Source organism: Trachypithecus francoisi, unplaced genomic scaffold, assembly GCF_009764315.1.
Source record: "Trachypithecus francoisi isolate TF-2019V2 unplaced genomic scaffold, Tfra_2.0 Lachesis_group12, whole genome shotgun sequence".
Classification (NCBI taxonomy): Eukaryota; Metazoa; Chordata; class Mammalia; order Primates; family Cercopithecidae; genus Trachypithecus; species Trachypithecus francoisi.
The window spans coordinates 6,133,108-6,151,406 of record NW_022681457.1 but is presented as its reverse complement, the minus strand read 5'-3'; the positions used below and the strand labels follow the sequence as shown (position 1 = coordinate 6,151,406).

At 55.8% G+C, this 18,299-nt stretch overlaps 2 protein-coding genes, 1 long non-coding RNA gene and 3 other non-coding genes across 8 annotated transcripts; 5 read left to right on the top strand and 1 right to left on the bottom strand.

Moving 5' to 3' along the window:
* The first annotated feature begins 1,692 nt into the window (after window positions 1-1,692).
* On the top strand, window positions 1,693-6,304 carry KLK1 (kallikrein 1). Its single transcript, XM_033224249.1, has 5 exons — window positions 1,693-1,806; window positions 3,628-3,778; window positions 5,015-5,301; window positions 5,420-5,556; window positions 6,101-6,304. Exons 1-5 carry the CDS (start codon window positions 1,761-1,763, stop codon window positions 6,254-6,256), a joined length of 777 nt encoding a protein of 258 aa, XP_033080140.1. The 5' UTR covers window positions 1,693-1,760; the 3' UTR covers window positions 6,257-6,304.
* Window positions 6,305-6,573: 269 nt separating this feature from the next.
* On the bottom strand, window positions 6,574-9,702 carry LOC117091650. Of its 2 annotated transcripts, XR_004440492.1 has the most exons (4): window positions 9,555-9,702; window positions 8,461-8,515; window positions 7,950-8,096; window positions 6,574-7,581 (listed from the first exon to the last, which is right to left on the bottom strand). It is a non-coding gene; the product is annotated as an uncharacterized LOC117091650 (long non-coding RNA). The 2 variants fall into 2 exon arrangements; XR_004440493.1 differs by lacking the exon at window positions 8,461-8,515.
* LOC117091648 lies at window positions 9,702-16,766 on the top strand. Of its 2 annotated transcripts, none has more exons than XM_033224250.1 (4): window positions 9,702-10,031; window positions 12,692-12,732; window positions 15,158-15,183; window positions 15,556-16,766. In XM_033224250.1, the coding sequence occupies exons 1-4, from the start codon at window positions 9,886-9,888 to the stop codon at window positions 15,805-15,807; spliced, it is 465 nt and encodes a 154-aa protein (XP_033080141.1). In that variant the 5' UTR covers window positions 9,702-9,885; the 3' UTR covers window positions 15,808-16,766. The 2 variants fall into 2 exon arrangements, with proteins under 2 accessions (XP_033080141.1, XP_033080142.1); XM_033224251.1 differs by having other exon boundaries at window positions 15,158-15,215.
* On the top strand, window positions 12,531-12,621 carry LOC117094083. Its single transcript, XR_004441410.1, has one exon. It is a non-coding gene; the product is annotated as a small nucleolar RNA SNORD88 (small nucleolar RNA).
* On the top strand, window positions 14,985-15,075 carry LOC117094086. The gene has a single exon (XR_004441413.1). It is a non-coding gene; the product is annotated as a small nucleolar RNA SNORD88 (small nucleolar RNA).
* LOC117094084 lies at window positions 15,390-15,480 on the top strand. The gene has a single exon (XR_004441411.1). It is a non-coding gene; the product is annotated as a small nucleolar RNA SNORD88 (small nucleolar RNA).
* Window positions 16,767-18,299: the final 1,533 nt, after the last annotated feature.

Genomic DNA, 18,299 nt, shown 5'->3' with positions numbered 1-18,299 from the left:
GATTACCAACAATGGCTTTTTCTTTAAGATTTAGTTCTGGGCTAGGCACGGTGGCTCACACCTGTAATCCCAGCACTTTGGGAGGCCAAGGCGGGCCTTGAACACTTGAGGTCAGGAGTTCAAGACCGGCCTGGCCAACATGGTGAAACCCCATCTCTACTAAAAATACAAAAAAATTTAGCCGGGCATGGCGGCACACGATTGTAATTCTAGCTACTTGGGAGGGTGATGTGGGAGGATCACTTGAACTTAGGAGGCAGGAGTTTCAGTGAGCTGAGATTGCACCACTGCACTCCAGCCTGGTGATAGAGCAAGACTCCATCTCAGAAAAAAAAAAAAAAAAAAAAGATTTAGGTTCTGGGCTTCCTGGTAGCCATGGCAAAAAGGCAAATACTGTCCTTTTCTTAGCCAGGTCCCTGATATACAGCAGAGGCTGGAACTCTGAGCTGCTTTGATTTTACCAAAAAGCCAAGACAACATGTTGGAAGCCTATGGGTTTACCATTGAGGCTGCAGGAATCTAGTTCCTAATTATCTTCGGAGACTACCAAATGTGATGATCAAGGTAGCTGAACGCTGGAAGTACATGAAACTGGCTCGTGAGACCTAAATATTGTACTGATGGAATGGGGGTGGGAGGGAGGGGTCATTGGAATCTGTGGTTAGCCTGATCTTGACCTGTGAGGGAAGGTTGTCCAGCTCTCTAGGACTTTGGAGGACAGGACGTTGAGCACCCATAACTGGGAGTAAGAAGTGGGAGGCTCATTGGGACCCCAACATTGTTTGGGAGGGACATTGGATTTTGTAATGCTAAAGAACCCTTGGCCGGGTGCGGTGGCTCAAGCCTGTAATCCCAGCACTTTGGGAGGCCGAGACGGGCGGATCTACTAAAAATACAAAAAACTAGCTGGGCGAGGTGGTGGGCGCCTGTAGTCCCAGCTACTTGGGAGGCTGAGACAGGAGAATGGCATAAACCCGGGAGGCGGAGCTTGCAGTGAGCTGAGATCAGGCCACTGCACTCCAGCCCGGGCGACAGAGCGAGACTCCATCTCAAAAAAAAAAAAAAAAAAAAAAAAAAAAACTTACTCTGGGAGACCCCTGAAACTTCACATTCCTGGATCTGGAGGCACTAGGAATGTGGTGATGTGTACCCCAAAATTTTATTATAAAAGGAACAGTAGCTTTGGGGACCTAGGTCCCGGGTCTGGGAGTGCAAGAACCAGGGCATTCTGAAGGCCAAGGCTTATATTTCAGGGGGAACTGGCAGCTGAGATGCTAGTATCTTGGCTCTGAGTGGTGCAGGGAATCAGAGCCCTAACTGCCGATATTTGAGGGCACCAGGTCTTGGGGTGCAGGGCCTTAATTGGGACTTAGGTATATGGGGCTTTGTACCGGGGGTCACTGATTCCTCCGCCCTCCTGTTTCTGCTTCCCCTCAGTCCCCCCTTGCCTCACTGGCTGTTCCCCAGAGCAAAGCCCCAGAGCCACAGGCCCTGCCCCATTTGGCTTCAACCCCAGGAATGCGTCCAGCGTGATCCAGGGCCTGCAGAGCAGGTGCTGGCTCTCCCTCCGTGTCCACAGCTCTGGGAATGAGTGGGGGGGGCGATTGTTCAGCCCCCAGGCAACAGGGGAAGGGCCTTGGCCAACATCTGGGAGCCAGCAGGGCAGGGGTGGGGCTCTGAGGGGATAAGAGCTTTTAAAAGGCTCCCCAGGGAGGTTCCCTAGCTCCTCCACCTGCCGGCCCCTGGACACCTCTGTCACCATGTGGTTCCTGGTTCTGTGCCTCGCCCTGTCCCTGGGGGGGACTGGTGAGACAGTGGGGGGATGTGGGAGGGGGAACGGGCCCTGATTCTCTTGCTGCCCTCACCCCGCCGATAAGCCCTTCCCCTCCAACACCCCAGCCTCGTCCCTCCGGCCCACAGTCTATCCTGGTCCGGGGTGCCCCAGCTCTTATCTATCTTGCATGGCCCCACCCTAAACTTCCACCCCAGTTCCTCCATGTTGTCACAGTCCTCACTCCCACACCAGATCCCTGCTCCTCCCAGGAAGCCTCAGTACTTTCTTCTCTTCCCTAGCCAACGCCCTGTCCCACCGCTTACCAAAGGGGCAGATTCTGGGCCATCTCTGTCTCTCTCTGGAGGACCCCAACTCTCCCATGGGCTTCCCCAACTCCACAGGACCCTGAACATCCCCTCCTGCCCCCTAGGTTCCCTGCGGCCACCTATTTGACTCCTGAGTCTACAAATCCCACCACACTCCAGTGACTTTTTCCATCCAGCTGTCCACTCTCAACTGTGTCTTCCAGACCCTGACATCTGGTCTCCCCCATCTTTCCAGGGTCCCCCAAATTTCACCAGACAACCCTGCTTCCCAAACTGGCATGTGGGATCCGCCATCTGGTATGGGGGGTCTGCAACTGTCCCTTCCCACCCAGCACCCCCAGCTCTCCCAGGAAAAACACACACACCCTCCCACCACATGCTCCTTTCCTTGGGAAATTTCCATCCCGCCCCAGTCCCCAGCCCTTCTCCACCTGAATTGTTCCTGCACAGCTCTGGTTTTCTGGAACCCCACCCCAGGGATCCTGAATGCCTTCTCAGCCAGCCCTTCCACCCTGGCCTCCCCCCAGTCCACCAGTATGTGATTCTACAACCTCACATCGAGCAGGTCCTGCATTGCATTCCCACACCTGCTTGGCGCCTGTTTGGACCACTTCTCCAATCCTCTTCCTGGGATTGAGGGCCCCACATTCCTCCAGTACCCGCAGACCATGAACCCCATCCCCTCGAGAAACAAAGATCCATCCTTCACCCTGTCCGAGAAGGACAGCCACTCACGCCTCCCTCCTCCTGAGCCCCGTCCCCGTCCTGACCCCAACTCTGTTCTCAGGGCCCCAACCTCCCCTCAGATTGCCATTCCCAGTTCACAGGAAGGACCCCAAAACCTCTCGGAAGCCCACCCCTACCCTTAACCATAGCCCTTTATTTTACCCTTTAACCAGGAAGCCCTGAAATCTAACTGTCCCAGCCAAGCTGGCCCCTTCCAACCCCAATGTAGGGACCCCAAGTCACCCCCAAACTCCTCAGTCCAGATGCTCTTCTTGACCTCTCAGACCCGGTTCACTAAAGCTGCATCCTCTCCTGAACCCCCAAAGCCCAACCCAGATCCTGTCTCCCTAGCCTGGGAGTCCCTTAGCCCTCCCGATTCTTCCTTAGTGAGCCTCTGATCCTGTCTCACCCTTGGCGCCTTGATCCCTGGTTTCCAGAATCCCTTTCCACTCTCCTAACCCACCACCTCCCATCCCCCAGCCCCAGACCCCAAATGACCTGACACCCAGATGCAGTGTCTGCTCCAGACAGTGTCTCATGTCTCGTACCCTGATCCCTGGAGGCTGCTCTACTGTCAGAGCATGAAATCTCCCCACCAGGTCCAGCCAGCACTCCAAAAGCCCAGGGAACAGTCCAGAGTCCCAGCCCTTCCCAACACCCCTTGCCCATGTCCCCAGACCTCCAGCCTTGGTCCTCTACCCACAATGTCCCTTCAGACCCACAGCCCAGCTCCCTCTGCTAGCCTTGTCCCTGGCCTCTCTTGCCAGCCCTGCCCTCCCTGACCCAGCACCGCCTCTGCAGGTGCTGCGCCCCCGATTCAGTCCCGGATTGTGGGAGGCTGGGAGTGTTCCCAGCCCTGGCAGGCGGCTCTGTACCATTTCAGCACTTTCCAGTGTGGGGGCATCCTGGTGAATCCCCAGTGGGTGCTCACAGCTGCCCATTGCATCAGCGAGTGAGTAGGGGCCTGGGGCCTGGGAGGAGGGCATCTCTGCTGCCACAGGATTGAGAGGCCAGTGGCATTCCCCTTGGATAACCTCAAGCAAAACTGGGGGGCTGAGGCAGAGAGGAAGGCTCTGGCGCAGGTCACATGGCAGGGCAGAGCTGGGCTGGACACCCCTCCGCAAGGCTCCCCAGGTCTCTTGGGATCTGGTTCTGCTTGTGCCTCTGTGTGACTGTGTTTTGGTCTCTATCTTTCTATCTCTCCCCTGTCTCCTTGTATCTGCATCTCCCTGTCTCTGTCTGTCTCTGGGTCTCTCTGTGGCATCTCTGTCACTGTGTCTCACCCTCCATCTCTCTACCCATCTCTCTCTCTCTGAGTCTCTACTTCACCCTCCCCCATCCCTACTAAAAACACACCCAGATGGGCCCAAGGGAGGCCCCAGAGTAAAGGAAGGGCTTTATGCCCAACGTGTGTGCTTGGGAGGGGGCGCCTCTCCCTCTGCCCAGCCCCCCACAGGATATCCCTCCACTCTGGAGAGACACAGGGAAGGGCTGGTTTCAGCGGGAGATGGGTGGGGCAACTGAGGGAGGAGGAAGGAGGCAGGGCGAGAAATGCGGAGGAGGGTGCTGGGGAGGGAAGGGGGCCTCGACCTTGGACTTCAGGCCAGGCCACCTGCCCCTGGGGAGCCCGCACCACAGCCCCAGCTGCAGCTGAGCCGCTCTCAGGCCTCCCCTCCTCCCTACCTGCCCCCACCCTCCCCAGGGCCTCCCTCCCTTTTCTCTCCCACACTCGGTCACTCCTTCTTCCTCTCTGCCTCTGTTTCTAGTTCTCGCTCTGACTTCCCGCGTCCTTTCTCGTTTGTCTGCTTCTCGCTCCCTTCTGGGTTCTGTTCCCTCTTCCTCCCTCTTCCCTGGGCCTGTTTCTCGCTGTCCCTGTCTTTTCTCCTTCTCACCGGCCTCTTTTTTCCTCATCCTTTTTCTCACTGCCCTCCCTTCCGCCTTTCTCACCCCTCTGTCCTTTTGAGCTCTTTTTCGCTGTCTCTTCATTTACCTTTTGCACTTTCAAACTCTTTTATCTTCCCATTCGCTGTCTGTATTTCTCCATAACTATATCTCTCTTCCTCTGTCTCCACCCACCCACGTTTTTCTCTTTCCCTTTCCCTCTTTGGGGACCCTCCCCCATGCTCCCCTGCCCCATCGTCCTTTCCCCTTCCCGTCTTCTCATCCCTCCATTCCCATCTTTCCTCAGCAATTACCAGCTCTGGCTGGGTCGTCACAACTTGTTTGAGGACGAAGACACAGCCCAGTTTGTTCATGTCAGTGAGAGCTTCCCACACCCTGGCTTCAACATGAGCCTCCTGAAGAACCACACCCGCCAAGCAGACGAGGACTACAGCCACGACCTCATGCTGCTCCGCCTGACGCAGCCTGCCCAGATCACAGACGCTGTGCAGGTCGTGGAGTTGCCCACCCAGGAACCCGAAGTGGGGAGCACCTGTTTGGCCTCCGGCTGGGGCAGCATCGAACCAGAGAATTGTACGTGGGGGCAGGCTGTGCAGCCCAAGGCGGGGATGGGGACTCCTGCGTCCGAGGGAGAAAGGGCCAGGGAAGCAGGTGAGGTCGGGCTGCAGCCCTCTTTCTCCCGGGTTCGTAGTCTCATTTCCAGACGATCTCCAGTGTGTGGACCTCAAAATCCTGCCTAATGATGAGTGCGCAAAAGCCCACACCCAGAAGGTGACAGAGTTCATGCTGTGTGCCGGACACCTGGAAGGTGGCAAAGACACTTGTGTGGTGAGGCAGCCCTGCCGCCAGGGTCTGGAAGGGCTGGGGGAGGGGACTCAGCCTCTGAACTGGCTTCTGAGAGCTAACCAGGCGTCTGCTTCACTGCTTCCCAGCTAGCTGTAGCCAGCCGCCCCATCAGTGCCCCAGGTCCCCCTCCTTTCCCCGCCCATCTGGGGACAACTGCATCTCACTGCACACACCAGAGTTCACCGTTCCTCCCAGCAACAGGTAGTGACTATCAGAGAAAGCTCCCGGGAGAGGTGGCCTCTGCAATGCGCCCGCAGGGGCAGCATCCTGCAGATGGTCGTGCGCCTCCTCCCCCAACCTGTCTGCAGGCACTGTCCTCCTGGACCCTGGTCTATGTGCAGGAGCTGGACCCTGAGGTCCCTTCCCCCTTGGCCAGGACTGGAGCCCCAGTCCCCTCTGTGAGAATCCCTGCCCACCTTCCTCTGGGAGTAGGCACTGGAGGCCCTGTCTGAGAGCTAGGGCTCCTCAGGCAGAACTTGGGCCCCGTCCACCTTTCTCACTCTCCCCTCCCACCTTGTGCTCCCAGGGTGATTCAGGGGGCCCGCTGATGTGTGATGGTGTGCTCCAAGGTGTCACATCATGGGGCTACATCCCTTGTGGCACCCCCAATAAGCCTGCTGTCGTCGTCAGAGTGCTGTCATATGTGAAGTGGATTGAGGACACCATAGCGGAGAACTCCTGAATGCCCAGCCCTGTCCCCTACCCCCAGTAAAATCGAATGTGCATCAAATGTGTGTCACCTGTCTTTCCAGGTCTGGTGCACCTGGACCCACTCAGCTGAGGCTGTGGCCACCCCAGCTGTGTGAATCTTATGCCTGGAGGTCTGAGGTCACCAGCAGGTGGGGAAAGGAAGGGGCTGTGACAGGTGCAGACAGACAGTCAGGGAAAGGCTCAGAACCCAAAGGGTAAGTCAGGGATGCCAGACCAGTTCACTCACGCTAGGATGGACACTGCCCTGGTGGAGAGGTGGGGGGCAGTGGAGGGTCCGAGGCTGAGAGGTTAGTAAGTGTTCATGTTTTATTGTGGCGGGGAAGCCAGGAAAAGTACAGAGGGATGTTATTGCAAGCCATGCCTTCCCAGGGAGGGGCCCGTTCCACAGACGGGCGGAGTTTGCACCAAATGCTGAGCGGTCCTGTGTCCCCCTGGGGACAAGGGTGGACATCGGAGCTGAGGCTGGAACTCCAGGAAAGAAGTTCCATGCAGGCCACCCTGGCTGAGGGTGTGGAGAGTGGCTTCAGGGTGTGGCCTGCGAAGGTTGGGCACCAGAGGCAGGGCCACACAAACTAGCCACACTGCGAGCTTAGTGGGACGCTGGACAAATGTCTGCAGAACGCGAAGGGATGTTGGACTTCGGGGGTGGTGGTACTGTGAGGACCCAGTGAGCAGGGACAAAGCCACAAAGGCCAGGCCCTAGAGGGAGGTTTGGAGTTTGCCACCAGTCCTCTTGGAGGGCGTGGCCTGATCTAAGGGGGTGGGGCCTGAGGGGAGGTCTAATATCCGGGTCGTGGCCATGCTGAAGGGGTTGGCATGGCATCTGGCCAATGCTACCGGTCAGTGTCCTGAAGAGCTCGAGTGCTATTCCTGGGAAGTGCTTGGTTCTCCTCCTTGAGGGTGCATGAAATAGGAAGGCCCAGGGTATGCTCGGAGTCTGAGTTCCGCTGTTTGAATGTCCGCCTTGCTGTGCCCTGCTGCAAGGCTCACCCGCGATAGCTCAGCCGCCGCGCATTCAAGGGCTGCCCTCTGCTCCACATGCCCACTGGGCTTAGGTAGGACACAGCTCCTGGGAGATGGCTAGGTGGGCCGCTGGACTACGAGTCCCACTCTAGGCCCCACCTACTTCCCGAGGCCCCGCCCTCCTCCCGAGGCCTCGCCCTCACGGGGGTGCAGCATCAAGTCGCTGGCTTCCCAGCACAGGTAGGAGGTCACCAGGTAGGACACCACCGGGCTTGGGTGCACCACCTTGCAGTTAACTGAAAAGAGCGTCAGGCTGAAGACAAATCAGGAGCCCTGCAATGGGGTGTGACCAGAGACAGAAGGCTGGACAGTGAGCCCTGTGACCCCCAGTAAGAAAAGAGGGACTGAGACATCCTCTTCCACCCTCCGTGACAAGCAGACACACACACACACACACACACATACACACACGCGCCCTCACAACAGACAGAAAGATACCTGGAGAGGGGACAAAAAAGAAAGGGAAACAGTGCGGGAGAGAGAGACATCCCACAGATAGAGTAGAACTGAGTCAGAGCTCCCCAGAGACATGCTAAGACAGAGGTCCCGAGGGGAGCAGTACAGAAGTCTAAATACACCTCAGAAGGCCAGAGAGCAGTGCTGGGGTTAGGGAGGGCCCCCGTCCCGGAGCCAACACCTACCAATGCTGACACAGAGGAAACTGAAGACAAAGTCGGCCATGTTCAGGTGGCTGACCACAGACCGGGAGGAGACAGCCGTGGGCAGGAGGGGGACTCAGCACAGGGCCACGGCCGATAACATGACGCCCTCGTTCATATGGATGAGAACTGGGGAGAGGGGGACAGGGTCCCCAGAGTCATCCTCAGACACCCTTCTTGGTCACCCTCCAAAGTCATCCCTGCTGATACCCACAAGCAGCCCAACAGACACCCCCAAAGTCTGGCACATCCTCAAAATCACCCCTACTAACCTCCCCAAAGTCACCCCCTAGAAACCCCAAAGTAACTCCACTCTCACAAGGTCACCCCCAGGGACCTCTAAAGTAACCCCCTGTCACACCCTTAGAGTTGTCCCAAATCACTCCTGCTTAACCTCAAACCCAATTCTCAGACACTCTCATAATCCATCCCACACACCCCCCAAGGTCACCCCACAGATGACCCCCCCAAATGAGGATGTGACCCCACTCACATCCTCAAGGTTGCCCCGCAGAATCATCTCAATCATTTCTTTCTTTCTTCTTCTTCTTCTTCTTCTTTTTTTTTTTGAGATGGAGTCTCACTCTGTGGCCCAGGCTGGGGTGCAGTGGTGCAATCTCGGCTCACTCTAACCTCTGCCTCTGGGCTCAAGCAATGCTCCTGTGCCAGCCTCCCAATTAGCTGATACTACAGGTACCTGCTGCCACACCCGGCTAATTTTTGTATTTTTAAGAGAGACATGGTTTCACCGTGTTGGCCAGGCTGGTCTCAAACTCCTGACCTCAGGTGACTGGCTTCCCAAAGTGCTGGGATTACAGGCGTGAGCCACTGCACCTGGCCTCAATCATTTCTAGAGTCACCCCCACAGACACCCCTGGTCACCCTACTTGAACTCCTAAAAGGTGTCTCATAACAACTCATGTTAGGGCTGGGCATGGTGGCTTAGGCCTGTAATTCCAGCACTTTGGGAGGCTGAGGCGGGCAGATCAAGAGGTCAGGAGATCGAGACCATCCTGGCTAACATGGTGAAACCTCATCTCTGCTAAAAATACAAAAAGAAAAAAATTAGCCGGGCATGGTGGCAGGCGCCTGTAGTCCCAGCTACTTGGGAGGCTGAGGCAGGAGAATGGCGTGAACCCGGGAGGCGGAGCTTGCAGTGAGCTGAGATCACACCACTGCATTCCAGTCTGGGCGACAGAGGGAGACTCCATCTCACACACACACACAAAAAAAAACCTCATGTTAGAATCCTTAGTATCACTCCCAGACACCCTCAACAGCACCCTCAAAGTTATCCAAGACACCTCGGTCACCCCAGTCATCCCCAAAGTCACCCTACTTCTGCTCTAGTCTCTGCTTGTCACCCCCCAAGGTCCCCTAGTGGCCCCATTCACATGCCGAGAACCTCCTCAGACATCCTAATGCCATCTCTTTTTGACACCTCAGAGGCCCCACAAAACACACATAGATTTGCACACAAGAAAAACTTTCAAGTCAAATACTCTAAAACCAATGTGCCCAAAAGCTTAGTTCCAGTTTACAGTGGACATTAATCCAACTTAGATTTCCAGCAGAAGAGAGTTTCACCTGTTTCTGAGCTGCTACATCTCCTCCTTTTGGCCCCTTTTCTACTTTTCAACAGTGCAAAATTGTTTTAGCCAAATAGGCTAAGACCTTGTCTGCTTTGTTTCTGGCAAACTGCACATCTCTAACACCCAACAAGAAAGAGTCGGGCCGCCCTTGGGGGCCTTTCACTTCACGGCCCGTCTTTGGTGCTGTCTTCAGAGTTGCCGGACGCAGGTGACAAGACAATCGTTTCCATCATGTCCTTGCCCTTTTTTGTCAGCCCCAGAGACAACGTCTCCTCTCTTGTTCAGGAACATTCTAGCGGAAACAGGCAGTATTCCTTTGCCTAAGCATGAAATGGGGTTTCCCAAACAGGCGTGTGTATTGGACGCCTCTGGAGGAGAGCAGGCTGGCGCCGAGGCCCGGCCTTGCGAGCGGAGCGCACTATAAAGCGGCGCGTGCTGTAAACCGCGTCCGCTTTGTAGAGAGAAATACCGGGTGAGTTTCTTAATTGTGGCTTTTTCCTGGCTGTGTGGCGGGGCTTTGAGATGATGGACGCACGTGTCCTGAAGGTCTCTAGGTTGCAACGGGAGCGGCCATGTAGTCGCGTGGACAGGGTCAGGGCGTTTGCAGAGACCCAGAGAGCGCGCTCTGGGGCGAGTCTGGGAGTTTTCTGCGGGGATGGTGGTGGCTGTTTGGAGCACTTGGGAGTGGCGACTTCTACAGCTGGCGCGAGCAGGAATGCCGGGGCGGACCCTCCTCCGTCTGCCCCGCGGCGGAGCTCGCCGCTTGTGCTGTCTGCAAGCCGCGGGCCTCCGCCATCTTGTCTGTTTGGTTATTGGAGAGGGGTGGGCGGGTTGGGAGGCGACATTGAGTTCTTTCCGAGGGTTTCAGATGCTTCCTTAGGATTTCGCTCTTGTTTTCACCATTCTGGACGGCTGGCGTTTTTGTGCAACCTAGAACAAAGACGGGGACGGAAGAGGAGGGGACTTTGGGGGGGGTTCCATAGGGGCAGAGACAGGGTATCGAGTTACCAAGAAGTGGGAGTGAGGTTTCTAGGTGAATTGCTGGGGTTTTTTGAGAACCATGTAGGAATGGATGTAGAAGAAAGCTGAAGAGGCCTTTGCTTACCTGCAGGAGTCATTCTGACCGTTCATGCCACGTGAGAGGGTTTTGTTAACGTTAGTTTTTGGCTTAGGTCCTTTAAGGTCTTGAATTTCGGTTTCCTGACTTGAGCGGGGCCCATGCCCCTGCCGAGGAGGCTCACCCTGGAAGCAGCTAGCCCGATTTCCTATCTCCCCCACCACGACCCTGCGAGGATCTCTATCCACTTGACTTTGCTCCTTCAGGCAACCACCTAGAAAATCAGTGGGTTTGTTCATGTCACAAGTGAAAGTATTTTTCTCATGCATTCATCATTGGCACGTCCTCCTTTGGCAATATTAAAATCTAACAAATGGGAAAGTAACATTTGCACCATCTTGCCATATTCAAGAACTTTGCGCTTAGTGTTTTGAAAGTAAGTTTCATGGCCTGGCGCCGTGGCTCACGCCTATTATCCCAGCACTTTGGGAGGTGGGTGGGTCGCTTGACCCTAGGAGTTCGAGACCCGCCTGAGCAACATGGCAAAACCCCATCTTTACGAAAAATAGAAAGTGAGCCAGGCGTGGTAGTGCGAGCCTGTAGTTCCAGCTACTTATGGAGGAAGTGGGAGGATCGCCCAAGCCTAGGAGGCGGAGGTTGTCTTTAGCCAGATCGCGCCACTGCACTCCAGCCTGGGCAACAGAACAGACTCTTCGCCCTGAAAGAAGTAGTGTATTTGTATATCTGAAGTAACATTTTTCTACTTAATATTATTAGCATTGTCACCCTTAATGACGTTAATTCGTAAATACTGCAGTTAACAATCTGCTTTGTGCCTGATCCTCAGTCATCTTCGAAATGGGTTTTTGTTTTTGTTTTTGAGACTGAGTCTCACTCTGTGGCCCAGACTGGAGTGCAGTGGGTCTCGGCTCACTGCAGGCTCCACCTCCCGGGTTCACGCCATTCTCCTGCCTCAGCCTCCCAAGTAGCTGGTACTACAGGCTTCCGCCACCACGCCTGGCTACTTTTTTTGTATTTTTAGTAGAGACAGGGTGTCACCGTATTAGCCAGGATGGTCTCGATCTCCTGACCACGTGATCCACCTGCCCTGGCCTCCCAATGTGCTGGGATTACAGGCGTGAGCCACCGCGTCCGGCCCTTCGAAATGTCTTTTACAGCTGAGATGTTCAAACCTGACTCAGTCGAGGGTCTCTGCTCATTACTTATTATTATTTAGAAGTTGGCTTGGTTTTTTCCTAGAACAGCCCTCTTCCTCCTCCCTTCTCTCAATAAGTTCTTCCAGGGGATTTATGTCTTGGCAGCTTTCTGTTTATGGTTTATGAACAGTGCTAAAGAAACCTGCAAAGCGTTGGGGATGAACACCGGGGACATCTTCATGTAGTGCCTTTGGTATCCTGCTCATCCCATGGGGACAGTCCCCCGAGGACCTGTGGCACTGGGGAGGTTGGGGCATTTTGGCGTTTCCATGAGCAAAACTGGTCATTCCTACCTTCTGGATGGGTTTTGAGTTTCCTACCCACCACCCCCCCTTTTTTTTTTTTTTTTGAGACAGAGTCTTGCTCTGTCGCCCACTTGGAGTGCAGTGGCACGACTCAGCTCACTGCAACCTCCGCCTCCTGGGTTCAAGCAATTCTGCCTCAGCCTTCTGAGTAGCTGAGATTACAGGCATGCGCCACCAAGCCTGGCTAATTTAGTACAAATGGGGTATCATCATATTGGTCAGGCTGGTCTTGAACTCCTAACCTCGTGATCCGCCCACCTCGGCTTCCCAAAGTGCTGGGGTTACAGGCATGAGGCACTGTGCCCGGCCACGTTTCCTGCTCTTTAAGCTCTGTTAGCTTGGCCTTTGTTCCTGAAGGTAAGTGGCCTCAAGACCCGGTTGCAGAGGGGCTGGGGCTCCCATGATGTCTAGCACTGGGCTCCGATCACCCCTGAGGACACAGTGCACCCCAGGACCTTTGACACCTGGGAGTCTGAGGGGCCCCAGTTTTAATGGCTCATGGACTTGCAGACTATTTCTTCCCCCACCCTCACTATGTCTTTCTGTGTTACAGGTGCAGCTTCAAGCTTAGGACCACCCACCATGCCCATCCAGGTAAGAACCCTTGCTCCTGCTCCTTGACTCACCTGGGTTTAAAATATCTCACTTGTCTAAGTTGACTTCATACCGTATCTCTGGCAACTAATTTATGTGTCAACCATTGTACTCAGTGTTGACATACAAAAACCATCTCAGGCCAGGCGTGGTGGCTCACGCCTGTAATCCCAGCACTTTGGGAGGCTGAGGTGGGTAGGTTACCTGAGGTCTGGAGTTTGAGACCAACCCGGCCAACATGGTGAAACCCTGTCTCTACTAAAAGTACAAAAAATTAGCCAGGCGTGGTGGCACATGCCTGTAATCCCAGCTACTTGGGAAGCTGAGACAAGAGAATCACTTGAACCCAGGAAGCAGCCTGGGCAAGAAGAGTGAAACTCCGCAGCAAGCCTGGGTCCAAATCCCAGCTGTGCTGTTTACAGCCTTTGAGACATTCACCAGGCCGTCGCTCTTAATGCACCTCACTGCTGTGTCTGTGGAGCAGGCACCGAGCAGATGGCCCGGGACAGTAGCGCTCCCTGCCGTCCAAAGGTAGGGCTTGAATAAGAAGAGGAATGTGTGGACTGGAGAGAACAAGCATTTGTGTTTCAGGGGAAAGAACTAATCAAACATGTCAAAACTCAGCAGTGGAAAAGAAACAGTGACTCCCAAGTGATCCTGTCACGTTTCTTCATGGGTGTTGTAGGCCGAATGCAATGTGTCTTTAAGCACAGCTTAGCCTCCAGTGAACCATTTATATATAGACTGATACAATTCAAGGAATCCCTATTTTCACAATAAAAATAACAGGCTTTATCAGGAGATTTCTTTCAAAGAGCAAAATCATCAGACAAGCGTGAGTGTGTTATCGGAAAAGAGACAGGTGTTCTCAGCTCTGGGAGGGTTTTCATTTGTCCCTTAGATGTCAGGAGCTGGAACCGTGGCTGCAGTGAACTAGAACTGAAAGTCTCTTCTCTAGGTTCTTGGAGGTTTCAGCTGTTTCTGGCCAGGAAGCTGGCTTCTGGGGAGGGTTGGCTGGGACTGCAGCTCCCTGAGTATCTTTTGAGGGTCCTGTGCTCTTTTTATTTTTTATTTTTATATTTTTGAAAAGGAGTCTCGGTCTGTCGCCCGGCCTGGAGTGCAGTGGCTGGATCTCAGCTCACTGCAAGCTCCGCCTCCTGGGTTCACGCCATTCTCCTGCCTCAGCCTCCCGAGTAGCTGGGACTACAAGCGCCCGCCACCTCGCCCGGCTAGTTTTTTGTATTTTTTTAGTAGAGACGGAGTTTCACTGTGTTAGCCAGGATGGTCTTGATCTCCTGACCTTGTGATCCGCCCGCCTCGGCCTCCCAAAGTGCTGGGATTACAGGCTTGAGCCACCGTGCCCGGCCGAGGGTCCTGTGCTCTTAATCCAAGAGCCTCTGTGGGCAGTGAATGGAGCTGAGTGTTCGTCATGGCTGGCTCAGAGGGGATTCCCGGGGACGGAAGGAGTGGGGTCAGTGCCAGTTGGTAGGGATGTGTGAGAGGTGAGAAGACAGCTGGTGCGGGACAGGGAAGACAGAAGGGACATGTAGCATCTGGATTCTACGACCGTCCAGATAGAAATGTTCCTCGCCTTGTCCCGCGTGGCAGCCACTGGCCACAGGTGGCTCTTGGACACCTGGAATGTGGCTAGTTTGTGGCTGGGAGCTGGGTTTTTAATTTTGCTTGGTTGGTTTAAACAAGGGCCCCCTCTTTGGACAAAGCACATTTCTATGCGAAATGGAGCTTTTGGTGTTTCTGTGGTGGTTAAACAGCAGCTCACACTGAATGAGTAGTGCCCGCAGTGTTAGTGCTTGTGCAGAGAATAAACTGAACTTACCCTGCTAGGGTCCCAATGGGAGGCAGCTGCCCCTTCCCCATGTCACAGAAGGTTCTGGTGAAGTCAGCGCAGCTTGGAAGAGCTGGGTTGGGGCAGCAGACCTGAGACGCAGGCAGAGGCGATGGAGGGGTATCCAATTAGGGCACGGGAGGTCCAGGCAGAAGGGTTTGGTCCCGTCCTCACTGAACCCCACAGATGTGCCGTTTTCCAGAGAAACACCACTGGTGGGGGTGAGGTCAGTGGGCCTAGATTATACAAGGAGCCACACCCAGACGGAGCTGGATAGGGGAGGAGGCGGCCTGGCATCCCCAGGGACCAAGTGTCATTCAGTTTGTTGCCCGATCTCTCAGCACCCTTCTGTGATGTCCCCCTCGGGACAGCAGGTGGCCCTGGGACCCGTGTCAGGAGGGTGTGAGGGCACCATGATGACCAGCGCTGGGCTCCGACCGCCTCTGAGGACACAGTGCCCCCCCGGGACCTTTGACACCCGGGGGTCTGAGGGGCCCTGACTCTGGGGAGGGCTGATGGGGTGTCTGGGCTGCCCTGCACCCTACTGACCTTCCCTCCCCTGTGCCGTCCTGCCTCCAGGTGCTGAAGGGCTTGACCATCACTTGGTAAGAACAGAGGAGGCTGCCTGTGACTCATGGTGATGGTGAGAAGGTGGACGTAGACAGGTGCCCAGCAAGTGCCAAGCCAGTCGCTGCCGTAGGCACTGGGCTCATGAACCTTAGTAACCCTGTTGGCGGGCGGAGGTGGGTTGGAGGCTGGGACTGGGTTGCAGCAAGATGTCCAGTGTCAGGGCTTGAAAGGGCTGCACTTGGGGACCCCATGATGTCCAGCACTGGGCTCCGACTGCCCCTGAGGACACGGTGCACCCCGGGACCTTTGACACCCGGGAGTCTGAGGGGCCCCACTCCAGGAGGTGATGGGTGAGGGTGTGGCCATTTCCCCCATTGAGTGCCTTTTCTATGTCCTTTCCCTGACAGCGACCCTCCAGGCTCTCTGCTGTTTACTGCCTAGGCGTGGCTGCAGCCATGGCTAGGAAAGTGCTGCACCCACCCACCTGGGCCAGAGCTGGTTCTGCTCCTGCTACAGGGACACTGAGCTCCTGGCTATCTCGGCGCTTTGGGCAAGAACCGCAGCAAGCTCTCCTGGGCCCTGCAGGTGTGCGGCCGGGCCCCTGCCTTGTGCCTCATCGCTCGAGAACTGCTGCTGCTGGGCGACCTGATCCAACCTGACCGGGTGCCATCTTCAGCTGCCACTGCAAGGCCCTGAGGGCAACAGCAGCGTGGCACTGCCCACCTGGCTGCTGGTGGCCTGGTGCCAGCTGGGAGTCCTCCCAGCACTTCGAGGCCACTGAGCCGCCCTTCCAGCCCTGGCCCACCATGGAGAGGGGTATCCAGCTTCCTCTTCAACCTCATCTGCCCCTGAGCCAGTGACGCCCAAGGACATGTCTGTTATGTTACCCAGGGCCTGTACCAGCACCAGCTGGTCAAGGGCATGACGTTGTTGTAGGCCGTCCTGGACATCCAGGCCATTGCTGCCAGCAGGCTGCTTTCCATGGTGCTGGAGGCTGCCAGGCTCACACCAGGACCCAACCCAGTGCACAAGGACCTGGCTGCTGAGCCGCACACCCAGGAGAAGGTGGATAAGTGGGCTACCAAGGGGAAGAGCCTCCTGTGCGGAGGAGCTGCCCATATGCCACCATGAGACCTGGGCCTGGCTCCCGAGGACAGATACCGCCTGGCCTGGTGCTCCAGGAGTGAAGCAGGCCAGAATCCTTGGGGAGCTGCTCCTGGTTTGAGCTGCAGTCAGGAAGTGCAGGACATGGTAGGGGAGGCCAAAAGCCTTGGGCACTACCCTCCCTGTGGAGCCATTCGGCGTCCCTCGAGCTAGCCACACCCTGACACTGTGTTCAAGGGCTCTGCAAGAGAGGGGTGTCTGCCTCCAACCTCTCCCCCATGGGTGTCACTGGGCAGACGTCATGAGGGGAGCAGGCTGCGTGAGTGGACACTTACATGAGTCCCTGGGGGAAGTGAGTCCCCCCGGCATTGCGTGCCATATTACATTTCTGCCTGGGCAGCGGGGTAGGTGGGTACCATGGGTGCCCACCCCTCCGCCACATGGAGCCCCAAAGCACTGCAGGCCAAGCAGGGAGACCCCACACCCATGACATAAAACCATCTTGAAGCTTTTACTTAGTGTTTGTAAGGATTGGATTGGTTTGTTTTTTGAGATGGTTTTCGCTCTTGATGCCCAGGCTGCAGTACAGTGGTGCAATCTTGGCTCACTGCAACCTCCACCTCCTGGGTCCAGGTGATTCTTCTGCCTCAGCCTCCCAAGTAGCTGGGATTACAGGCGCCTGCCACCACGCCTGGCGCTGTATTTTCAGTAGAGATGGAGGTTTCACCATGTTGCCCATGCTGGTCTCGAACTTTTGACCTCAGGTGATCCACCCGCCTCGGCCTCCCAGAGTGCTCGGATTACAGATGTGAGCTGCCACCACCACGCCAGGCCTATCATGGGTTTTCTCTTAGGACCTCTGTTGCTATGCCTTTTCTCTGAAAGTGTGCACTGGCTGTGTGCTGTTGTCAGCCAGTCCCTTTTGATGGGTCTGCTTTTGCTGTGTGTGGCTTCTGTCTGGTCTGAGTTCTGGGTCTGGGTTTAGGGTATGTTGGGGCGAGGATCACAGGTGACAGCTCTGTGAGGACTCACTGAGCCCTGGCGGTTCTGGCTTCACAGCTGAGGTCTTGGGCACAGGGGCCCCTGTTAAACCACGGACACACTGCTTAGCCCTCTGTGGGCTCAGCTGCTGAGCTGGGTCCAGGGGGATCCATCCAGGCCTCTGCCCACTAGCAGGCTCCCGGCTCTGCACAGGCCCTTCCAGCAGGCTGCTGGAAAAGGGTGAGCTGTCACCACCAGGTGAGAGTTGGTCACAGCCACAGGTAACCCCACCTGGCACTTGCAGTCTCCATGAACCTGCAAGGAAGCAGCAGCCAGGCTCCCTCCCAGGGCCAGAAAGTATGAGGGGCATTCATTCCTCAGCCTTCCCAGGGTCATGGCTCCTGGCATCCATTTGGGGTGCCCCATGGCCACCCAACACCTCTAGGGAATGCCGGGAAGGGCAGTGAGGCAGGTCTGGGGACTCCCCAGGGATGAGTCTGTATGAGAGGCTGCCCTCAGGACCCTGGGAAGAAATGGGCTGGGGCGGTATGCAGGTGGCCCTGGTGTGGGGGAGGGGTTGTCCCGGCTTCCACTCACTGGTGTTTCTGGACCCTGTTCCTTTTTTAGGTTCTGGTCACTGGGAGTGGCTTTGAACTTTGCTCCAACTGCCCCATGTAATGGGGGCCAAGTGGCTGTTACTAAGCATCCACTGCACCCAGGCTCCCCACAAGTGTTCTGGTTAGATGCTGCCACACAACCATGGGTGTGGGACAAGGCCTGGGAGGGACTGGTGCTCTGCTCTAGGCCACACTAAGAGACAGCCTCCTCTTGGGCCAGGGACTCAAACAGCAGCCATGCAGGTGCTCCACAGTGCCTGCTGCTGCATGAGTGGGGGCGGAGTAGCTCTCATCAGCATGTGATAAGTGTTTGAGTGGTGGATGCATGGTCCGTGCGATGGTTGGGACCCCAATACTCCGTTTTATTTAACCTCATTTTAAATAGCCATGCGTGGTCGTGACTACTGTATTGGCCAGCACCTCCACATCGCTTGCCGCATTGCAGTGCA

Bases quoted from the DNA above. Each gene is read 5' to 3' on its own strand.
- LOC117091648 (XM_033224250.1), top strand. From the start codon at position 9,886: ATGAAATGGGGTTTCCCAAACAGGCGTGTGTATTGGACGCCTCTGGAG. The intron at 10,032-12,691 runs GTGAGTTTCTTA...TCTGTGTTACAG, and splicing joins TTTGTAGAGAGAAATACCGG to GTGCAGCTTCAAGCTTAGGA. The intron at 15,184-15,555 runs GTAAGAACAGAG...TTTCCCTGACAG, and splicing joins AAGGGCTTGACCATCACTTG to CGACCCTCCAGGCTCTCTGC.
- KLK1 (XM_033224249.1), top strand. From the start codon at position 1,761: ATGTGGTTCCTGGTTCTGTGCCTCGCCCTGTCCCTGGGGGGGACTG. The intron at 3,779-5,014 runs GTGAGTAGGGGC...ATCTTTCCTCAG, and splicing joins GCTGCCCATTGCATCAGCGA to CAATTACCAGCTCTGGCTGG. The intron at 5,557-6,100 runs GTGAGGCAGCCC...TTGTGCTCCCAG, and splicing joins GTGGCAAAGACACTTGTGTG to GGTGATTCAGGGGGCCCGCT.